Source organism: Microtus oregoni, unplaced genomic scaffold (assembly GCF_018167655.1).
Source record: "Microtus oregoni isolate MIOR12 unplaced genomic scaffold, Mior012 000027F_ref0000203, whole genome shotgun sequence".
Classification (NCBI taxonomy): domain Eukaryota; kingdom Metazoa; phylum Chordata; class Mammalia; order Rodentia; family Cricetidae; genus Microtus; species Microtus oregoni.
In genome coordinates, this window is record NW_024543086.1 from 6,875,151 (window position 1) to 6,896,768 (window position 21,618).

The 21,618-nt window shown below is 36.2% G+C and overlaps 1 protein-coding gene across 2 annotated transcripts in view; it reads left to right on the forward strand.

The window, feature by feature from the left end:
• Gabrg2 (gamma-aminobutyric acid type A receptor subunit gamma2) overlaps window positions 1-21,618 on the forward strand; it is a 92,177-nt gene that overhangs the window by 59,869 nt on the left and 10,690 nt on the right. For both annotated transcript variants that reach the window (XM_041676208.1, XM_041676209.1), the window contains exon 7: window positions 20,737-20,889. In XM_041676208.1, the coding sequence (XP_041532142.1) occupies window positions 20,737-20,889 (153 nt within the window). The remainder of the gene's footprint in view (window positions 1-20,736; window positions 20,890-21,618) is intronic.

Consider the following 21,618-nt stretch of genomic DNA (forward strand, 5'->3'; position numbering starts at 1 on the left):
ACTAACAGGCATTTCCGCGCTCCAGTTTTCTTATTTTTTTAAGTCTTATTGGCTATAAAATTTCACTAACATGAGGAATGGTCAATAATTTTATATATGTGAAGAATTTCTGGGAATTACTGGGTGAGCATATGAAAATCATCTTATGTAGAAAGACTGGTTCTCTACTCTTTTAACTTCCTGGCCCTGAAGCAAATTAACAGAACTTTGAATTAGTACAAGTATTCAGGAAAAAGTTTTTAAAAATACAAAAGAAACCTCTGCTGTTTCTATTTAAATAACAGAATCACGGTGGCAATTATTACTGACTGCAATTACAGCAGACATGGATGCCATACAACCATTCTGCAGATATAAAGTATAGGGCTAGGCAACAAAAAGGGACTAGCCAAAGTAACATAGCTGATGTATAAAAGATTAGAATTCTAGATCCTTCGAAGCCTGCCTGGATACATGTGCAGCGTGCTGACAGTGGTCCAGGCTCGTCAGCTCATCTCAGCACCTTGGTTATCTATCTAGAAACTCCTATGTTCATAATATGACTAATAAGCTCATGAAGATAAATTTCCCTATAGTAAACAATTCTTCAGTTAAATAAAAGATGAACCGGACCAAATTGAATTTGAAATAGTTTCTATGAGTCTCTGTGATGTATCTACAGAGCACTGACCAGATATATCTGCACATTTTTCGGATTAGGAGAGTCCCTCAGTTCAAATCTGCTTCCAGAGTATGCCATCTTCACTTTGACTTTTCTGAATGAAAGAATCATTATCCTAAAAATACCGTCGATTCTTATAATACTTCAGTATATATTTGAAATATAATTGGAAGGTATCAGAACAGTCATTATCTTGTTTAAGAGCTATTGTAGTTAATTATGCCTACAGGACTCATTTTAGGAAGTTGCCTATCTACGCCCACCTCTCTTCCTGGCAGGTGGGAGTCTCCTGTCCTTTCTTACAGAGAGCAGTGTCTCCCAGACTTAGCTGGAACACTATCTGAGGGACACTGTTGCCGCCCTGGAACTCCAGTAACCGGTGGTCCTTTGAAGGGGCTTTGTTTGCATAGCAAATAATGACTAAGGCAGGTTGACGTGTACCAATTTAATGTTATGTTCAGTGCTCTGTGGTTTTGGTTTGCCTTTTCCCTACCTTTGCCTTGCAATTTCTGAAATATTTGAGCCTAGAAAGATAATAAAATTTTGATCTCATTTCAGCTGTAGAGATAATACTCATTTGATGTTTTACCCAGCATTTTTATAGCTCTTTGTTCTTCTGGATTATCTGTCTGGCTGGCTGTCTGGCTATCTGTCTGTCTGTCTGTCTTCGCCCTCCTCCTCTCTCTCAACCAGTGAAAATAGAACTAGGAAAGGTATAATTGAGCAAAAGTTTGGTTTTGGTTCTTATCTTCTTGCAGGGAGGAATACAACCAAGAGACACTGTTAGTATAAGAAGTTTCTATAGCAAAGAAATATTGAAGTGACCTACCCATAGAGAGAGAGAAGAAAACAGACAGACAGAGAGAAAGAGAGGGGCAACTTTATGGGATCTATGTTATGGAGTTATTTTTATTATTATTCTATTTTATGTTAATATAATTACATCATTTCTCCCTTCCATTTCCTTCCTCCAAATTCTCCATTATACACTTCCTGCTCACTTTCAAATTCATGACTTCTTTTTCATTGATGGTTGTACATGCATATATGTATAAGTATTTACATATACATTACTATATACTATTTACTCGTCAGTACAATGTTACTTGTACATATGTTTTCACAGAAGGGGCATATGAAAGTATATGTGGAAGCATATAAACTCCCTTATATAGGTACTTGGCAGTATGTGACAGACTGCCTAGCATAAGCAGTTCACTGAATTGAGGAGAGGGTGTTGAGAATGTCATAGGAGCGATGCAGGAAGAGATCAAAGGGCAGATGTATAGAAAGGAGGAAATGCACAGGAAAGGAACTGGACAAATATCCAGAAGGTTCTAAGCAGTCAAATTTTCTGAGTAGTAGCATATTCCATTTAGTAGTATAGCATTGTATTCTGCAAAAATTTAAGTCATGAGGAATCAATTCAGAATCAATACACTTATTACAATTTTCAGAGATGGTTATTCAAACAATTGTACCTATGTGGCTTACATCTTAAAATTTAAAGAACAAATTGAACATCTCCATATAAAAATTCTAGTTGGTGGTATGAAAAATGGTGGTATATTAATTGAGGATTATGTACTGTGGAAGAAAAGATTAGAGAATTTGAAGTGATAGTAGCAAATGTTTCAGAATGAAGCACAGGAAAAAGAATATGAAAGAAGTGAATAAGCACCACAGAACTATTGAACAGATGTTGGCTGCTGGTTACAGCCAGTGGGCCACAACTCATTTTGAAGGCTCTGCAAAGACAGATGAAACAAGCAGAAGTAGAAAACCAGAGGAGTAAATAATCTAGCAGTTCATAAATTAACGGGAGAATATTAACTCAAAAACTCAATTTCCTCAAATTCTGATCAGAAGAAAAGGAACAAAAACTTCATCAAATTACATAATTATAAATTGCGTAAAATTAGTGATAAAATTATCTTTAAAAAAACAGCTAAGGTCAGAAGAGATAGCACAGTTAAAAACATTTGCTAGCTCTTATAGTGGAACCGGTTATGTTTTACTCAACACTGACAGGAGAGTTCAGAACTGCCTGTCCTAATTCTGGGGGCTCTGTCCTAGTGTGTTCACACCTGGGTTCAATCTCTCATACCACAGAGAAAAAATGTAATGACTGGCAAACAAGTACGTGAAACAATACTAAACATAATTAGCAATTTGAGAAATGAATCTAAGCTACTCATGATTTCTCAATGCATCCATTAAATTCGACTAAAATTAAAACAGCTAGGAGAAAAAATGCAAAGATAACAAACTAACTAAATGGCATGTTTTAAATCTGTATTGCCTATTATATATCAATCATGCCTCAGTGTAGATGTATGAAAATTAAATATGGTCAATCACCTTTCTCTTTTCAAAAGAGTGCTATAAAAGCATGCCTGGATTTATGTGCCCAACGAATGCTAACTTAAATCAATCGCTGAAGACTTTTGATTCATATGCTGTGCTCGTCTGTATCATTTAGTGCATTGTGCTGAAAGTTTCTACTGAGAAATTAGAACACTCACCTGCAGAGGAAATATGTTGAAAGATCTTGACAATTCTTCCTACCTTCCATTTCCCAGCTTTGCAAAGATAGCAAAGAGTGCACAATTGCTTTCAGCTCCTGTAAGAATGGAAAACAAAACAAAACAACAACAACAACAACAAACTGGTTTTTCCTAGAATGCCTTACAGTGCACATTGTTGTCTCGGTCTTTCCAACATTTTAATACTAAAAAGTTAGCACTAAAGTGTTTCGAGCTGAGAGGAGGACCTTTCCTTTACTCCTATAGCAATCAGCAATTGAGTGCTAGCTAAAAGATATCTAAAATTAGGAGCATTCATTTTCAAATCAAATTACACGATGTTTCATGTATATCCTAGGAAAATTTGGAAGAGGGTAAAGGCCGTAAACTGTGGAGAAACAAACAAAAACCTGGATATAATTATTAGCTCAACCACTTTCTAATGTTGTTCCCCTGAAGAAATTAACTGTTCCAATTTAGTATGCTTATTATGAAGTGAGGTGGATAAGAAGGTCTACCTTGATGATCTTCAAAGAGGGAAGATAAAAGTTCTGACAAACTTCTTGGCACAGTGTAGATTTCAATTAATACTAATGTAGTGTTAAATCATTTAAAGAAATAGTTTTGTTATTGTAAGCCTCAGGCTAAGAGATGACTTTCTAGGTGTTTTGTATCAGCAGTGGCCTAAAATGTTCATTTTTGTTTTGGTGTTTAACTCTAGTAACTAATATAGCTGCTATTTCTCCACTAAGATAAAAGGAACAGTGTTTCTATTCGAAAAAAATTTAGACAAAGAAAGAATTCTTTCTGGCGTGCTATCTATTAAAAAGTGATGATCTTCAAAATAAACTCACTAACATAGAAAAGGAGTGTATTGCTGTGGAATAATGTAAAAATATTAACTATTAAAAGAGAGTAGCATCATGTACTTTTTGGATACCTGTTTGAACCTTCTGAAAGTGTGACAAATGGTTTATGAGAGAACTGTTTATATTAATGAAAGATTGCCATGACTAAAGTTAGATGCTCTGTGACCGGGCATTTGTTCCCAACCTGTTGGGGTGTCTTTTAACAAATACTTCAATTTTATGAGCTTCACCTTTCTAGAATGAATATTTTCTCTGGAAAATGATTGGACAGAGGAAGGTTAAAATTTAATTGTTAACATGTTACAGGCAGCAATGAAAGATTTTCTCCTGAGCAGAACTAATCCTAAGGTTTTGTAGGATTACAGAATTTGGGTCATTGTTGGTACTGTGGAGTTCAACCATCGCTGTCATGATCTATGAATATGAACAACTGCGTTATCTAAGCACGTATGAGAATGAATCTTGTTAGTTGTGGCAGTAAAGACTTTGAATATATTTCTGTCTTTCTTTATTCTGTGATAACAGAACACACAAACAGGGAAGAAATTGTCCGGGTAATTCAAAGCATTGTCTCCCCAAGAATCCTCCATAAAATGAAAACGCTTAGTTAATGCAATTGTTATACATTTTCCCCACAAGGTCAGCCAGAAGGTTGAATTAACCAGAAATGGGAAAAGCCCACATTTTAAAATTATCAGTCTAATTGCTTGCATGCCCTTGACCGGACAGCACAAAACCTGGCAGCAAGCCAAGCCAAGCATCTTTTGTGATTAGCTGTCCCAAGCCTGTTTCTTAGTGGAGATACAGTGAGAGAGTGTATTGATTTCATCTCAGATTCCCATCTGTGTCATTGGAACCACATTCGGCAAGTGTAGTACTTTCCCTGGAAGCGGCAATGACTGAGAGACACTGTCAGACCCTCCCATGAGGAGGGCTAAGTGTGGTGACACTGTTGGCTGGCATCTCTTTGTTTGCCTGGGTTTGTTTTACATAATCACATACCACAACTCTTCAGGGAACAATGCTAGAAGCTGTCTTGGCTTCCTTTCTCCTCACATCGGGAAGAGAAACATGAGCAATTGCAAAATGATCCTTGCCCCAAGCTCTGTTCTCAGCAGGTACATAATCAACATCTCCCATTGCCAAACCGCAATGGCTCCTCTGTCTTCTCTCTTCCAGCTATATATATACACTGTGTGCCCCAAAACAGCATCACTTGCATTTCTAATCCTTCACGATGCAGGCTTGGACAGACGGAGTCTCGCTTTCCACAATTAATGCTTTTTAAACATAAAAATTAAACAACTTTGTAGAAAAATCTCTATTTCTATAATTATAGGTGCTGTGTGGCTTGAATTGTATGACGTATATAATATACATATAAATATATATACATGTATATATAAAATAAATAAATATACATGTATTTAAAAACATGTACACTGCTTTTAATGAATCTCACAACTGGAAAATTTTAGGTTCAGATACAGCAAGTGAAACTCAGTGGTTCAGACCTGGGACTAATTACTCTATCAACTGAGTATATTATCTTGTAAACTCTGCCTTTGTGCTGTTTGTTTCCTGTTTGGAGACAGTGCCTTACTATGCAAGGATGGCCTTTTGCCTTTGAGCTCAAAATACTTCTGCTTTATTTTGCTCAAAACTAAAGCAGATCAAAACTCTTCTGTTTTAGTTTAACTCCATTTTGGTATTGAGTTCAAAAATGATCCAGAATGCAAGGATTAGCCAATGTACCCTCAAGTCTTGCTCATCTCAGCTCTCCAGTTTTTCAGTTGTAGCTAAGTTATATTTTCCTTGATATTCTTTTTAATGAAATTAAATCTAAATTGAATGCTTTCTCTTTTCTAATTTGTATATATTTTAATTTACTTTATAGTGAAGGTAGTTTAAATAAATTATGGCAAAATTGGGAGGTGCTTTGTTGGTTACTGTTTTATTCAACATAGCCACAGAGGCACAGGAAATTCTATGTAAACATAAAGAATCTCCTTCTTTACTCGCCCCCCCCCCCCGCACACAGTATGTGTGTTTAAACAAAATTCAGACCTTTAACTTGCCAAATAGATACAATTCCACAGCCCCAGTCTCTCTAATGAGACTTTCTCTTCCTTTAATAAAGGATGAATTCTGCAAACTTGGTGAGTTAGAGTATGACAGTGTGGCAGATTAAAATTTAAATCATCCACAGAACCAGAGATAGGCAAACATAAGGAGAAAGTATTTTTTTTTATTCTTTGTTCAAGATCTAAGTATTACACAGTATTGTCTATATCTTTCCTATCAGAGGAAAATATCATACAGTAAAATATAATTGAGGGCAGTTATTTTCTTTTCTTTAGTGTCTCATAGCAAGCTTACAGATTTTCACAAATATTCTGTGATTAACCTCTTGCAACTGAATTTATATACTGTAAAGAAATAGGAAAAAAATAAAATTTTAAAAAATTGAAAAAGAAAGAAAAAGTAATAGGTTGGCAAAAAGAGCTCAATTGGTATATATAAACCCTACAGCATACATGCATTCTGGAAAAGACAGAGCAAAAGACAAAGGTTTGTCTCTTTTCTGAGTAAAAGACTGAAGAAAGGAAGACAGGGACCTCAATTCTTCCATTACTGAAAAAAATAAATTTCATATAGGCTGCAAATTCATTCATATGGTCATTAAATCCTCCTAGACAGATCTCCTGATCTGCAAACTCTTGTTGCTGTGTTGAGACACCAGTGCCTCTAAGTTAGTGCCGTCCTTTTGAATTTAGAAGCTATCCTTTGCCTTGCTACTTGAAAATCATATAAGGAGTTAGTCCACATAGGGTTCATTGACTCTGAAGTTAAATAAGGAGCTTAGGCAGAGAGAAGGCAAGATAAGGTCTATTAAATTTTTAATGCACGAACCTTGATTCAATTTTATAGTTCAAATATTATTTACTTAAATGATCATATTAGGAAAAGCAAGCACTTTGGATGAAATAAAACACCTGGTTGTAAACGTAAAGTCTGTTGTATATTCAATGACTGCTAGCAGATCTCTGTCTCTTTTAGGATTCTGCTTTCTAACCTGTGAAATGAAGGAAATATTTTCATCTCTACTTTCCCTTGGCACTCTGACTTTACTGTATATAGGATCAAATCTAAATCCTAATGTCATCACATAGAGCATGGATTATTTTCTATATGATGAGACCAGATAAAGTTGTATGTAGGTGAGCACAACATCATCCCTTTGCTCTAGATGGTGAAAGAGAATGGCATCTGAATAAAAACAGACAAGTACCAACTCCCAAAGAAATGGATAAATGGATGGATGGATGGATGGATGATCTTTGATGATCCTCAAGATGAATCCTGTAACAGTTGAAACAAGATGTGGGATAGATGCCCACCCATTATGGTTCACAGGACCCTTTCCTTGAGAAGTTACATTTAGAGTTTATTCTTCTAAAAAACTTATATCCAAATCTCTAATGGAGGAAAATGCTTAATAATAGCCCTTTCCACATCTGAGCTTTAGAAAAGTGACAGACACGTAACACCCATGAGACAAACAAATTGACAAAATAATTTAATCTTTGACATGAGAATTGAAACACAAACAACATTGAGCTCTGAAAATCAAATGTCATCTAGAAATGTATAATGCTACATATTTTTCTTAGTCTTTGCACTATTTCATTTAATTTCAATAAAAATTAAATTCCTTAAATTGCTGCAAGAATGAGTGGGCAGAAGGTGATGATCCTGTCTCACGGAGGTGAAGGAATGACAGGTGCAATCTTATCAATCCAGTAAGTCTACAAAAATCGCAGCTGCAAATCCCCCCTACCCTCTCAAGGAGCTTCCTCAAGTCAGGGATGGGCTGTGGCCTTGTAATTTTACATCAGGAATGGAATCTTGTCTGTGTCTTGAAGCATGTACTGTAGTATAACAGAGAAGGTCCTAACCAGGTCTTAAACAGGTTTTGGCTTGGATCACAAATAAACGTGACTGTAATTTATGTTCGTGACCTGTCCTGTCAAAATATGTAAAAATGCAAGAATGTTTATTCTATGTGTAAATATAAAAGACAAGGCCTAATCCACAGCTTTATTTTAAGATCAAAATTACTTATTTGTTTATTATTTTTTTTTGGGGGGGGGATAGTGTTTCTTTGCATCTTTTGGAACCTGTCTTGGAACTTGCTCTATAGAACAGGCTGGCCTTGAACTCACAGAGATCCACCTGTAAGATCAAAATCCCTCTAAGGTTGTATGCAAACATAAGTAAAGGGAAACCTTAGATGCTGACATTCAGTCACCTCAGCACCATTCTAGGTAACTCTAAGGAAATCAATATCTTTAATCTTTACCAAACCTTATGTGATAAGGATGGCTATTATTCTTATTTTCCATGTGAGAACTCTCCACTGTCAAACTTAAAAAGATAAATAAGATAAGTAAATAAATTAAGAGCTGGTTTATATTCTTCTCTGCCAAGTGGTTTTATTTATTTCTACATTTAAAAATATTTTTAGAACTTTTATTAGTGAAATTGGCATGTTTTCCAAATTTGCAGACTTAAGTGTCAAAATGACACAGAATTACCAAGGTTATAATCAATATTTGTGCAGTATTTTCACTAACTATATCATTTGACTGATTTCATGATATCTCAAAGAGAATAGATAAAAAGAACGAGATAGAAGTCATTTTCCCAGGAATACATAGCAAGTTGGGATTAGATTGTAGCACTTCTGATACTGAGTCCTGCATTATCTTCAAAATAATGGTTTCCTTAAAGAAAGAAGTAAGGCATTATGGAACCAACTGCCTAAAATATGGCATAATTTACCTATCATAGTGTATGTGAAATTAATTTTTCTTATTTATTTAAATGTAATTGCAAAATTTTCTCTTCCTTTTTGAAACTCGCTACAACCCCTCCCTAATAGCCCTTCTTGTTCTCTTTTAAATCCATGACCTCTTTTTCCAATAATTGTTATTATGGTTATGTGTGCACATTTACAAACGTGCGCACACACATTCACACACACATACACACACACAACCTGCTTGGTAAGTATGATGTTGGTTGTATGCATGCTTCCAGGGAAAACAATTTGGTATTAGATAACACTGGTGTGCTCTTCCCTGGGGAAGACTAAACATATCCCAATAACAAGCTAAAAAACTTCTTGAGTGCAAGAATTTCACTGAGTTGGGAAGAATTTAAAAATTGAATGCTGAGTAATAAAGGCCATGTAGGCCAAGTTTTTAAGCCTATAATTTTGCTGAACATCCTAAAAAATAATTTGGACATCTTGGGGTCTGAGTTGTTATTTGACCTTTTGCAGGATTTGAACATTCATGCTTTTTTTTCCCCCCTAGCTTCTTTGAAAGCCATTTTAGAAAGCTTGATATTTTGCTACCACCAGGTTCTTCAAGCTCAGCAGAGACTTTTGTTTAGGAAAATAGCAGTTCCTGGGTTACACCAATCAGCCCAGCTTCAAATGAAAAGCTCTAAGAGACTTATTGGAAGAGATATAGAGGAAAAAAAACACAACAGGAACAATAATGCATTTTTACTAATAGGCTTATTCTCCAGAAAAGCACCTGGATGCTTAAATATAATCATTATGAACATTCTCTCTTGTGACTAAGTTCAAGTATCATCTTGGGGCTGATTCCAGGGATTTATAAAATTAGACAAATTGAAGATGCACTGTTTGATAGTCCTCCTCCAAACCTCGTCTTTGGCCTTAACTCACTCAAGAAACAAGCATACGTGATCAATGTGCTTGCTTAGAGTGGCTGTTTAATATCCATCTGGGACAGAATGAATTCTGACCATGAGAGAAATACATTAATTTTACTCTATGGCTTCACACACACAATCTCTCTAATGGTGGCAAATACCACAACGACTGGATCCATGTAGTATGCAAGGACCTCAATAGCTCTTGACCAATTTGATAGCAGGCGGGGAAAGTAGAAGAGATTGAGGCCCTGTCCAATCACTTAAAGTAGTCACTTGTTAGAGAAGGGAGACCTCTCATTGGTTCCCAGCCACCCGTCTAGTTTAGACCCAAAATAATCACACAGAAACTGTATTAATTAAATCACTGCTTAGCCCATTATCTCTAGCGTCTTATTGGTTAGCTCTTACATTTATTTAACCCATTTCTATGCATCTGAATATCACCATGTGGCTATGGCTTACCAGCTAGTTTCGGCACGTCTGACTCTTCCTGAGGCTCCATGGCACCTCTATGACTCCGCCCTTCTTTTTCTTCCAGTACACAACCTAGCTTTTCCCATCTAGTTCTCTTCTTCCCTGCCATAGGCTCAAAGCAGTTCCTTATTTATTAACCAATAAAAGCAACACATAAACAAAAGAATCTCCCACATCACAAAATGGTGCCTAACTAATCTGGGACAAGAACTTAGTTTTTAATGTATATTTTCTTGTTTTTACGACATGATGGCTAATAAACAGCTTCCTTGAAGAAGCAGTCTTTATCCTAAAAGTGGATGGATTAAACTGCTGCCTATGACTGCCAATGTTCTCCAGCATGAGACTGTGGGGTGCATTCCTTCCAATTCATTTTCTCTATTTAGTGCAATCTATTATTCCTGTGTCAGGATGACTCCATATAACATGCTTGTCCCTTCATTGTGCTCCATAGTTAACAACTGGTAAATTAATCATGATGACTAATTCAACAGTCCATAGAGTTCTTCCTCTATTAGTATTTGTTTAATTGTGAAGGACACAGGAGTTAATGACTGCACACTTTCTGAATCTTCACCAATACATCCTCAGATACATTTTTTTTATTTTATTAGTGTCTAGTTTTCTTTAAGAAGTCAACTATAGTCGGGCGGTGGTGGCTCACGCCTTTAATCCCAGCACTCCGGAGGCAGAGGCAGGCAGATCTCTGTGAGTTCGAGACCAGCCTGGTCTACAAGAGCTCAAGAGCTAGTTCCAGGACAGGCTCCAAAACCACAGAGAAACCCTGTCTTGAAAAAACGAAAAAAAAAAAGTCAACTATAGTAATTTTTAAAAGTATTTAAAACAATTCCCTTGTACTGTTACAGTTAATAGACGACTGAGAATTTACAATTGAGAAAAAATGAGTAACTTTTTATTAAAGATCATTCTATAATGTGTGATTTTCTGCCATTCAAAATTCAAGCTAAACAAGCACAATTTTAACAGTTCAAATACTTCAGTTATATTAAGGTGGGGATGTATTTAATGGTGCTTACAAATGCTTTTTATATTGCTATAAACAAAAACAATAGGGGAGAATACTACACTTTTATTCCCAAGAATTACATGTAATGTTTTATTAATGGCCAAAAATGTTGCTATCATAAAGATGTGTACCTACTAATGTCATTAAAGTTATTTCTCTGGCCAGGCGGTGGTGGCACATGCATTTAATCCCAGCACTTGGGAGGCAGAGGCAAGAGAATCTCAGAGTTTGAAGCCAACCTGGTCTATGGAGCCAGTTCTAGGACTGTCAGGACTGTTACACAGAGAAATGATTTCTCAAAAAAACAAGCAACAGCAGCAACAAAAAAAAATTATTTCCCTAAATATTTGTCCTCAGGAAGCAGCACCTTAATTGGACCCTGATTTGAAAGGTTCCAAAATCCTTCCCTTCCATCAGCAAGTGTGCTCTTCACAATATTCTCAATAGCAGCCTGTGTCTCATTATTTTGCTGTGAGGATTTCAATGATTAAGTCAAGTCTAGGTTTCTAGTTAGCCTTAGCACTTGCTACCACTATTGCTTGTACTTGGATCCTGGCACTAGGTTTGCTACTGGGAACTCCTCTATACTTATGTAAAACATGTTTTAATATCCAGTCAGATGTTTGTAGGAGTTAGAGTTAATTATCTGGGAAATTGTCTCCCCTTCTGATAGATAACAGTGACACACATATCCATTTGAAGTTACAGCTTCAGATGCAAGAGCCGGAGTTATTTTATTTAAATGGATCCCAGGATGAATTCTTTGGCTGCATTTCTGAAATTTGATGGCAGACTCAGAATAACGAATTGTGCTGCAAAGGTCTACATTAGGCTAGGCATCTGTGGAGGGATTTTACAGAGTGAGAAAGAAGTTATTGTATTAATGAGCGAAGTTGTGAGTAAAGGAATGTAGAAACTGATATTTGCAAATGTCCCATGGTGTGACTCTACAGAATCCCTGTGCTCTAAAGATCATGACAACATTGAGTCCCTTTCATCTAAATGTTTTTTTTTTTCCAAATGGAAAACTACACAGTTGTTGATTCAAATGCTCTCTTAACATAGAATGAGCAGTGTTACAAAAGGCTCAACAGTAAATGAAGGCAACTTTTGTTGGTAGTCAGGAGCTCCAGTGACCCAAATCAGCTTCGTAAATGAACTGCACATCCAACTGTTATTCAGCTTTTCCCTCTTTCCCTCCTCTGTGCCTCTATGTTACTAACCATTGGTAGAAAAAAGAAAAGAAACCTTTTTATTTCTGTAGCATTATAGTTTAGGAAACAGAGTCTTGGGTTTGCCAATGGTAAGTCTTGTCTTTCTTCATGCATGGGCCTTAAAAGGCTTAGTATTCCAGGGTGGTAGTGATACCAACTGAGGTGCCTTATGGCTCAGAATGATGTTTAATAATGTTAGAAAGATTTCTCTGCTTCAAAATAACTAGCATTAATGAAACTTCTATTATGTATTTGAAGATTGTCAAGAACTATATATGTATGAGCTCTTTTCATGTTCTCACACAATTATTACTCTCATTTTATAGATAAAGATATTGAGATTCAGGGAATTAAAGAAGTTGTCTGAAGTCATGTGTCAGCTAATGACATGACTAAAATTTTCATCCCAGCTGACATGGATAAACAAGAGATTTTTATCATCCAGTTTTGTAGCCACCATTGATGCCACTGCCAGATTTTCAATTTCCTTGGTTTCAGATATCCATTCCCTGAATGCTTAATGGTTTATTCTTTATAACTGAGGATTGTCCCTTTTTCTTGCCAAAACCATATCTGGAGAGTAAAACTACCCTACAATATTTGCCAGGAGCAGCTTTGTCTCTAGGAGAAAACAAGGTTGTGGCAAATTTTGTCCTTGACCCTCCAGGATGTCTCTGAACTGAACCGAATCCATACTTGCCATTTCTCTTTACACTTGTATTCCTCATACCCCTGGTCTGAGTACCAAACACCAACAAATCACCCAGAGTCATGGACTCAGCCTTTTTGGAAAGCATTAATTTAAATAGGCCTGTTTCCACTATTGCTCTACATTTTGATCCTTGTCATACATTCAGATGCAGTCTTGAAAAGACAGACTTAACCCCAAAATCTTACATTAATTCTACTTTTAATTTTCTGTTTTTCTTCTGTAGTTTTATTTTGTTCTTTTGCTTCAACATGAGAAGTCAAGAAGACAAGTAAGATCAGTGTATCAAACACAAACACACACACACACACACACACACCAAAAACAAAACAAACAAACAAAAATCTAAAACACACCTGTCAGATTTACCATGGATACTGTTAGTTTTAACATCCAAGTCTGGTTGTGATCTTCTCTACTAAATAAATCCAGCCACCAAACTGAATCGTACAGTCTTGGCAAGCAGATAACATTACTTAAGCTCACTGTGACCTAGTGTCTACATCATAGGTGGCTAAATCCAGCAACTTATTCAGAAAATCAATTTACTGTACATTTCTTTTTAAATTAAGCCTTAGGGCTTTAAAAACTCTACATGGCTGTAAATATTTCCTAAACTAAAGCATTTATTCATTAATAAATAATATTGTCTTCTTTCTTTATAACACTCATTAATTTTGCAGAAGAATAAACTGAAAGATTAAATAGATACAGCTACATCTCCATTGACTTCATAGATAAATTTTAATCATGATACACGTTGTGGAATATTAGTTTAAAATATGTTACATTTGTTTGTGCTGTGAAACATTTGTTTAATGAAGCAAAGGTGTGTTGCATTCTTTTATGCTGCATTTGTTTAACTCACATATTGTCCTTAAGTTCTAGAAGAGTTTTTTCCACTCTGATCATGTTACACATATACATGTGTATATGGACATGATCATATCACCCACTGATATCATAACATACTTAGAATCTAAAGTAAAGGCTTTCAGTGTGTTCTGACAAAATATGACAGTAACAATGGATAGAAAAGAATCTCCATGGGAAAATATAACATACATCTAGCTAGCATGTCATGAAATGGGAGAGTATAAAGTTTGTGAGACAAAGCTATGCTGGATCAGTATAGACTGGAAATTGCTACAGTTAAAAAACTGTTCTGCAAACTTCACCATGCAGAGCATTACCTAGGTGCTAACCATTTGTAGGGCTGAGCTTTAGATCTGTGCTTTAGATAACCAACACAGTAATTCTTTTAATTTAACTCAATTTTCATTATTATATAATTAATTTTTACATATAATTATTTAATAATTATATAATTAATTATTATATAGTTGTTACGGCCATCGTTCTAGAGAGTACGGATCTAGAACTGCTATGGAATGTATGTATGTGTGTAAATGAGAGAGAGAGACAGAGACAGAGACAGAGAGAGACAGAGACAGAAACAGAGAGAGATTGTGCATGATCAGGAGATCAAAACAAGTAAAAATGAGAGAAGAGACTCTTTTGTTATCTAGAAGGGAGAAGATGAAAAGGCAGAGAAATCACAAAGGCATAAAATAAAAATTTTAATTTTATTTTGCTAGAGTTTGGAGAACATAAAAATAATTGTCAAAAATAAATACACAGCTTAAAATCAAATTATATATTTGAGAAAATACAGAGCTAAGAAAAGTGTCTTTTCTCAATGACTATTGGGGATTTTGTATATATTAAAGATATTACTCTTGATAACTTATTCTTATAGAAAATGGTCTATTCAAAGGTGGCATTTTGCATTTCACAAGAATTATAGAATTTATTATAATTAGAAGTTTTATGCTTGAAACAGTATACTTGCTTCTGTTTCCTTATATCCTCTGTATTTCATGATGTATCCTAAGTCTTTTCTACATGAAATTACAAAGATAATGTGGGAAGTTTTTCTGTATATGTGTTGCTTTTATTAGTTAATGAATAAAGAAGCTGTTTTGGCCTGTGCTAGGGCAGAGTAGATCTAGGCACGACACCTAAACTGAATGCTGGGATTAAGAAGAAGTCAGTGAGATGCATTGTAGCTGACTCAGGAGACAGATGAGCTGGAGTCTTGTGGGTAAACCATGAGTCTCATAGTAAAATATAAAATAATGAAAATGGGTTAGTTTAAGTTGTAAGGGCTAGCCAATAAGAAGCTAATGGGCTAACTGTTGATTTAATTAATACAGTTTCTGTGTGGTTATTCACAGTCTAGGTGGTCAGGGATGAATGAGCAGCCTCTGACAGCACAAAGGTGTCCATTTTTTTCTGTGTGTTTTAAGGTAGTCTATTTACTCATGAACTTATATATGTAGTGTGTATGGAATTTGTGTGTTAGGGTCAAGAACAGGTTTAATTTCAGAAAACAATATTTTATTATTTTTTATTTATTTTACATGCCAACCGCAGTTTTCCACTCTCTTCTCTCCTCCTGTTCCCTCCCCCCACATAGCTTCTATCACTGCCCGTCCATCTACTCCTCCTCTGTCTCCATTCAGAAAGGAACAGGCCTCCCATGAGAGTCAACAAAGCATGACATATCAAGCTGAGGCAGGACCAAGCTCCTTGCCCCGCATTAAAGCTGAGCATGGAATCCCACCACAGGGACTAAATTCCAAAAAAAACCAGTTCATCTGCCAGGTACAGGTCTTATTCCAACTGCTAGGGACCCCACAAACAGACTAAACTACACAACTTTCATCAACATGCAGAGGACCTAGTTCAATACATGCAAGCTCCCCGCCTGGTCTAGGTCGTGAGCTCCCATTAGCTCCTGTCAGCTGTCTCTGTGGGTTTTCCGTCATGATCTTGATCCCCCTGGCTCATATAATCCCTCCCCCCTCTCTTCAACTGGACCCAGACTTGCCCCAGTTCTTGACTGTGGATCTTTGCACCTGCTTCGGTCAGTCAGTTATTGATGGAAAGTTCTATGGTGACAATTAGGGTAGTAGCCAGTTTTGGCAAAACAATTTGATCTAAAGCATTTTGGTCAGCTCTCTTCCTATGGAGTGATGCCTTGGGTCTCGGTGTTGAATGAGGTGATAAAGGCAGGTTAAATGCATTTCATCACTTCTTTCTCTGCGTTTAGAGAGAAAATGGCTTTCCTTCAGTCTAAACCAAATGGTTTAAATAACGTAGGACCAGTGGTGAGATCACGCAAGTCTTTATTTTCGGTATAACTAACTGAGTGTTCTTTGTAGAACAGTGATGAAAAGTGTTTGCGTGCTAGGAAGGCACATGTGAAGGGTAGGAAAGTAAGATATCATTTGCCAGTACTGTAAACCTAATAGAATATGCTGGGTTCCACTATATGTAAACGTATTAAAAATCATGAGAAATGGATGAGGAGAAAGTGGCGCACGCCGGTAGGATTTGCTGAAGGAGGCAGAGGCAGGAGGATCAAGAATTCGAGGCCAGCCTGGGCTACACATTTATGCCGGGAGGTGGTGGCGCACGACTTTAATCCCAGCACTCAGGAGGCAGAGGCAGGCGGATCTCTCGGAGTTCGAGGCCAGCCTGGTTTACAAGAGCTAGTTCCAGGACAGGCTCCAAAACTACAGAGAAACCCTGTCTCGAAAAACCAAAAAAAAAAAAAAAAAAAAAGAAAAAGAAACTCTTTGTTTTGTTCTTTTTCTTTCTTCATTTATTTATTTTTACTTAAAAATTTCCACCTCCTCACCTCCTCTCATTTCCCTCCCCCTCCCCCCATCTCTCTCTCCCCCTCCCTCTCCAGTCCAAAGAGCAGTCAGGGTTCCCTGCTCTGTGGGAAGTCCAAGGTGACTTCCCCCCTCCATCCAGGTCTAGGAAGGTGAGCATCCCACAAAGACTAGGCTCCCATAACGCCAGTGCATGCAGTAGGATCAAAACCTAGTGCCATTGTCCTTGACTTCTCAGTCAGCCCTCCTTGTCCAACACGGTCAGAGAGTCCGGTTTGATCACATGCTCCATCAGTCCCAGTCCAGCTTGCTTCAGTAAAAGCATTTAGGATGCTTTCATTAAACACATGCAAACCATTCAAACCAGTGCTTACATGAAGTAAAGCCTCACCACCAGCAACTTGAAAGTAACTTCTCTTACTATCTCAGAGCTTCTAGAAAGGCAAATTCCCTCCAAGAAATCATTAAGATTTTCAGAGTAGATATATTATAGTTTCATCTATAAAAGAACAGGCTAAGCATCTACGAACTACAAAATTCTAATGCTTTCATCTGACTGTTAATTAGCACAGGTTAACAGTAAATAGAGCCTCATTTCTCTGACATTGGGTCACAAGAAGTTTCCTAAGAAATAAGGAAAAGGAACAATACTTGTGTTTATTAATTTAAATGATACATTTCATGCCTTTCATTATAGTCTGTGTCTTTTCATGCCCTGATAAGCAGGGTTGGGACTAATTTACCAAATGTTATGACTTAGTGTATCTTGTGTGGGACTTGTCAAAGGGCTAGTTTGATTTGAAGTGTCTGAAGTTCCCATCTTTGACTTGCGTAGCATTTGGGGGACTAGGGGAGTCATTGATGCAGCACTTTAAGAGGATTAGATTTTTCCGACTTCTCAGCATAAGAGTTTTTAAGCATATAAAAAGTGATGTGGTCTTGGTGATAAGACAGTTGGCAAGCTGTCTGCGTGACGCTGCTTTGCTTTTAAATGGCTAGGTCTGGAGTTTGAATCCATAATCCACCGGTGGAAAAGCTTTAAGATTCTCAGGCAAGGAATGATGGTGCTCAGAAGCCATCGCCTTATAGTAGAAGCTGGTAGATAGGCAGACTATGAGAAGTTAGACCTCAAGGGGAATGGAGAAGAAAATCAAGATAACAATATTATTAATGCTGAACAAAACTAAAGTTCACTTTCGAGGCCTTAGACCACTGATGTAAAAACATAGGCTCTTCTTACCTTATACAATATGAAAAAAAGCTACTAAAGTTTTATGCAGATTTATCTACAATCTTACGATTTCTACACTTTAATTAAAATATGTTTTAACGTAGTGAAAACTCATGGGAGAAAATGTATCTTCAAATTTTAAATTTTATAAAGAAAATTTCTAATACTTTCAGCTTTTCATGTAAAATAAATGAGCTTACATTTTTTACGATCATAGAAATGCAAAATAAAAAGAGAAGACCTGTGCCTATTATACAAAATCTGAGAACAAATTAATTTATGAAATATTATTTCCAATAGCTTTGTTTTCAGATAAATCAGTGCAGAGAAATATGTTATCAGGAAATATGTAAAAGTGAGTTATCAGAATTGAAAAGCTTTCTACCTTTTAAAATTCTTACATAATTCATAAATGATTATTGCTCTTTGCTATTTGTGAAGATTCCCACTCTAAGCCAGGCAAGCTGTTCTTCAGCCAGGATTAAATGAGACAAGGGAGAGTTTGTGAAGGCACCAACAAACTCTTTGCAGTGCTAAGAGTTTTCTAAAATTTTAATGATGGAAATTGCCAGAAGATGGGGCTGGGTGTGTCTTTGGTCTCTTAAAAAGCAACCGAGGAGAGGGTGAGCATTCCAGCAGTGTGTCAGAGTGTGAGGTAAGGCTTGAGACTGCTGGGGAGAATGAGTTGGACCACCCTGCCGAAAAAGCTCTCTACATTCATTTCTTATTTTTACATCGGCTTGAGAAAGCCATGAATAAAGAAAATCAGGCACAAGGCCAAACTATCCGACTGCCACATACCATTTCAGTGTGTGTACACATGTTAGAACAAAAGATCGTATAGTAAAGTGAAAGCAAATATTGAAAATAGGACCCAAGTATTAATCCCACATTTAACAAAAGAAATTCTCTCCTATAGAAAGCATAAATGTATATTAGATGGGAGGTGAACCATGGTACAACTTGTAATTTCAAAAACCGCAATAGTTTATTTTATAGGCATGTTTCAAGCTGGTGCCAAGGGGTTTTACAAACAATTTATACATAATCACGTTTCAAATTTAATGACTTTAGATCATCTATATATATAATATATATAGCTATTCATATAATAATATATATATAATTATTACATGAATAGTTATATGACTATTCTTTGATTCCTTGGGGCTTTTAGCACACCCTTGCATTTTTTAAGACAAATTCTTGGGAGAGGGTTTGTTTCTAATTCTTTGTTTTTCAGTTTTATTTCAGATTTTGGTTTTGTTTGCTTCTTTGTTTGAGATAAAGTATCACTATATATCTCAGGCTGGCTGAGAACTCATTATGCAGCGCAGGCTCCTAGGCAGGCTTTAAAATAGCCAGTTGTCCTTCCTTGTTCTGGGATTGTAGACGAGTTCCATAATATATTAAAAATAATAAATTTATTTAAAAATATAAAATGACATTATTGCAAAGAACTCAGAAATGAAATGTCACACACCTGGGGGAAGGTAGCCAACCCCTCAAACACACCCTTGCATAGACTCAAAATCACTTGCCTCCATGGATTGTTCCACTGGAGTGGCTATTCAAAATCAGTGCGGTGTTTTGCCTTAGGTTTGTATTATTACTATTAATTACATATTTGTGCACTTATTTACCACAAAAGTTGAAAAAAGTACAATAACAGCAGAAACCAGGAAACAATAGCAGTGTGTACTCCATGGTCTATGAGACATTTTTGACTACATTCCATTCTTTTTCATCTCCTAATAGTACTCCTTCTTAGACTAAATGTCATATTATGTCTACACTCATTTTTAAAACTCAATTGTTTCATAATATTCTTCTTGGACTTTAAAGTATTGACTTTAATTTATGAATGAATCCCTCCAATATTAGTGACTCCAATATTAGCCCATTTGCACTCAAGTGGTGTGCTAGTGACTGACTGAGTGAGAGTGGAGAGAAGAGGTACAGTTTAGGGATTCATGCAGATAAAAATCAAATGACAGCACTTATAGCATCAGCACCCAAATGAAAGCTCAATCATGGGTGAAAGCAATTGCTAAAAAAATGATTGTATGATTCAGTGAAATCATGAGGAAATATCTCATCGAGGGAAAGGAGCTATAATTTTGAGCAAACTATAACTTAATGAGTGTCAATCACCTAGATATTCTCCAGTGGTCTGTATATGTAGAAATCATAAGAATGTGTAATACAAAGCATTCAACAAGGCTTTGTGCATAAAGGATATTTCTCCACTCACAACAAAGAAGACCTTATACATTGATGCTACTATGGAAGGCAAGAACCAGAGTCATCTCAAAGACGAAATACTTTTAAGACTCAAAATTAGTTCTTTCTCTCTGATAATATTATTTCTGCCGAAAGGTTTAGGTTCCAGTTCAGACTGGGTTGTATTTTACAATTTTGTTTTTGTGTTTTGCCCAAGTAGTTAGACAAGAGCTCTCAATTTAGCCCTCAAGTCAACTCTGAAATTGTGTGTGCAGGAAATTGTGTGTGCAAGAGAGTTGAATATGGGCATATTGCCCGTACTTCATGGTGTTCAATGAGATTTCCCACAGCTCCATTTTTTTCTTCCAGGAGACTATGTGGTCATGTCTGTGTACTTTGATCTGAGCAGAAGAATGGGGTATTTTACTATCCAGACCTACATCCCCTGCACACTCATCGTGGTTCTATCCTGGGTGTCCTTTTGGATCAATAAGGATGCTGTTCCTGCCAGAACATCTTTAGGTGAGACATACTTCTAGATGCTCTGGTCTATCAAGATAAGTACCTAGGAAAAATCACTCCTTATTTCTCCTTTTAAGTGGGTTCACTCAGAATTCAAAAGCAAAATGAAAATCCATTTTTTTATTATTTTAATGAAAGTCAATATGATTATTTTTATTTAATGTATTTAAGGGTTACTAATTCTATAGTTCTATCTTCTTTAATTGGCTCAGTATTTCTTTAGTACAATTAAATAATACATATAACTAAATATAAAATTCAAACAAAAACTTAATTTCAAGAGAATTTTGATTTTTTATCCACTTCTGCTCTTTAGTTGTCTCCACAAGTATTCATGAGTGCTAACCGCATTTATCCTTTATCAATCATTTGCTTAGTGATGTTATGATGTTATATAAGGGTTTGAAATCTGCCAAGGTGAAAAATTTAGTATCTTGGGAAAGGGAAGTACAGGAAACCAAGCACGGTTGTTTTCTAGAATCAACTGTTATCCTATCCCTAGCACATCACTCCTGGCTAATGCCACACAATTCATTACTGTGATGATATTTAACAAAACTGACTCCAGAAGAGCCATCTAAATTATTAATAAGATTAATAAGTGGGAAGCACTTATCAACATATCTAGAAAACACTATTTTTTATTATCATTTGTAATTTAATCAAAATTTTAGATGTGGCGATACCTTGCTAGATTTTTATCGTTTTGTGTATATGGAAGAAGAATTC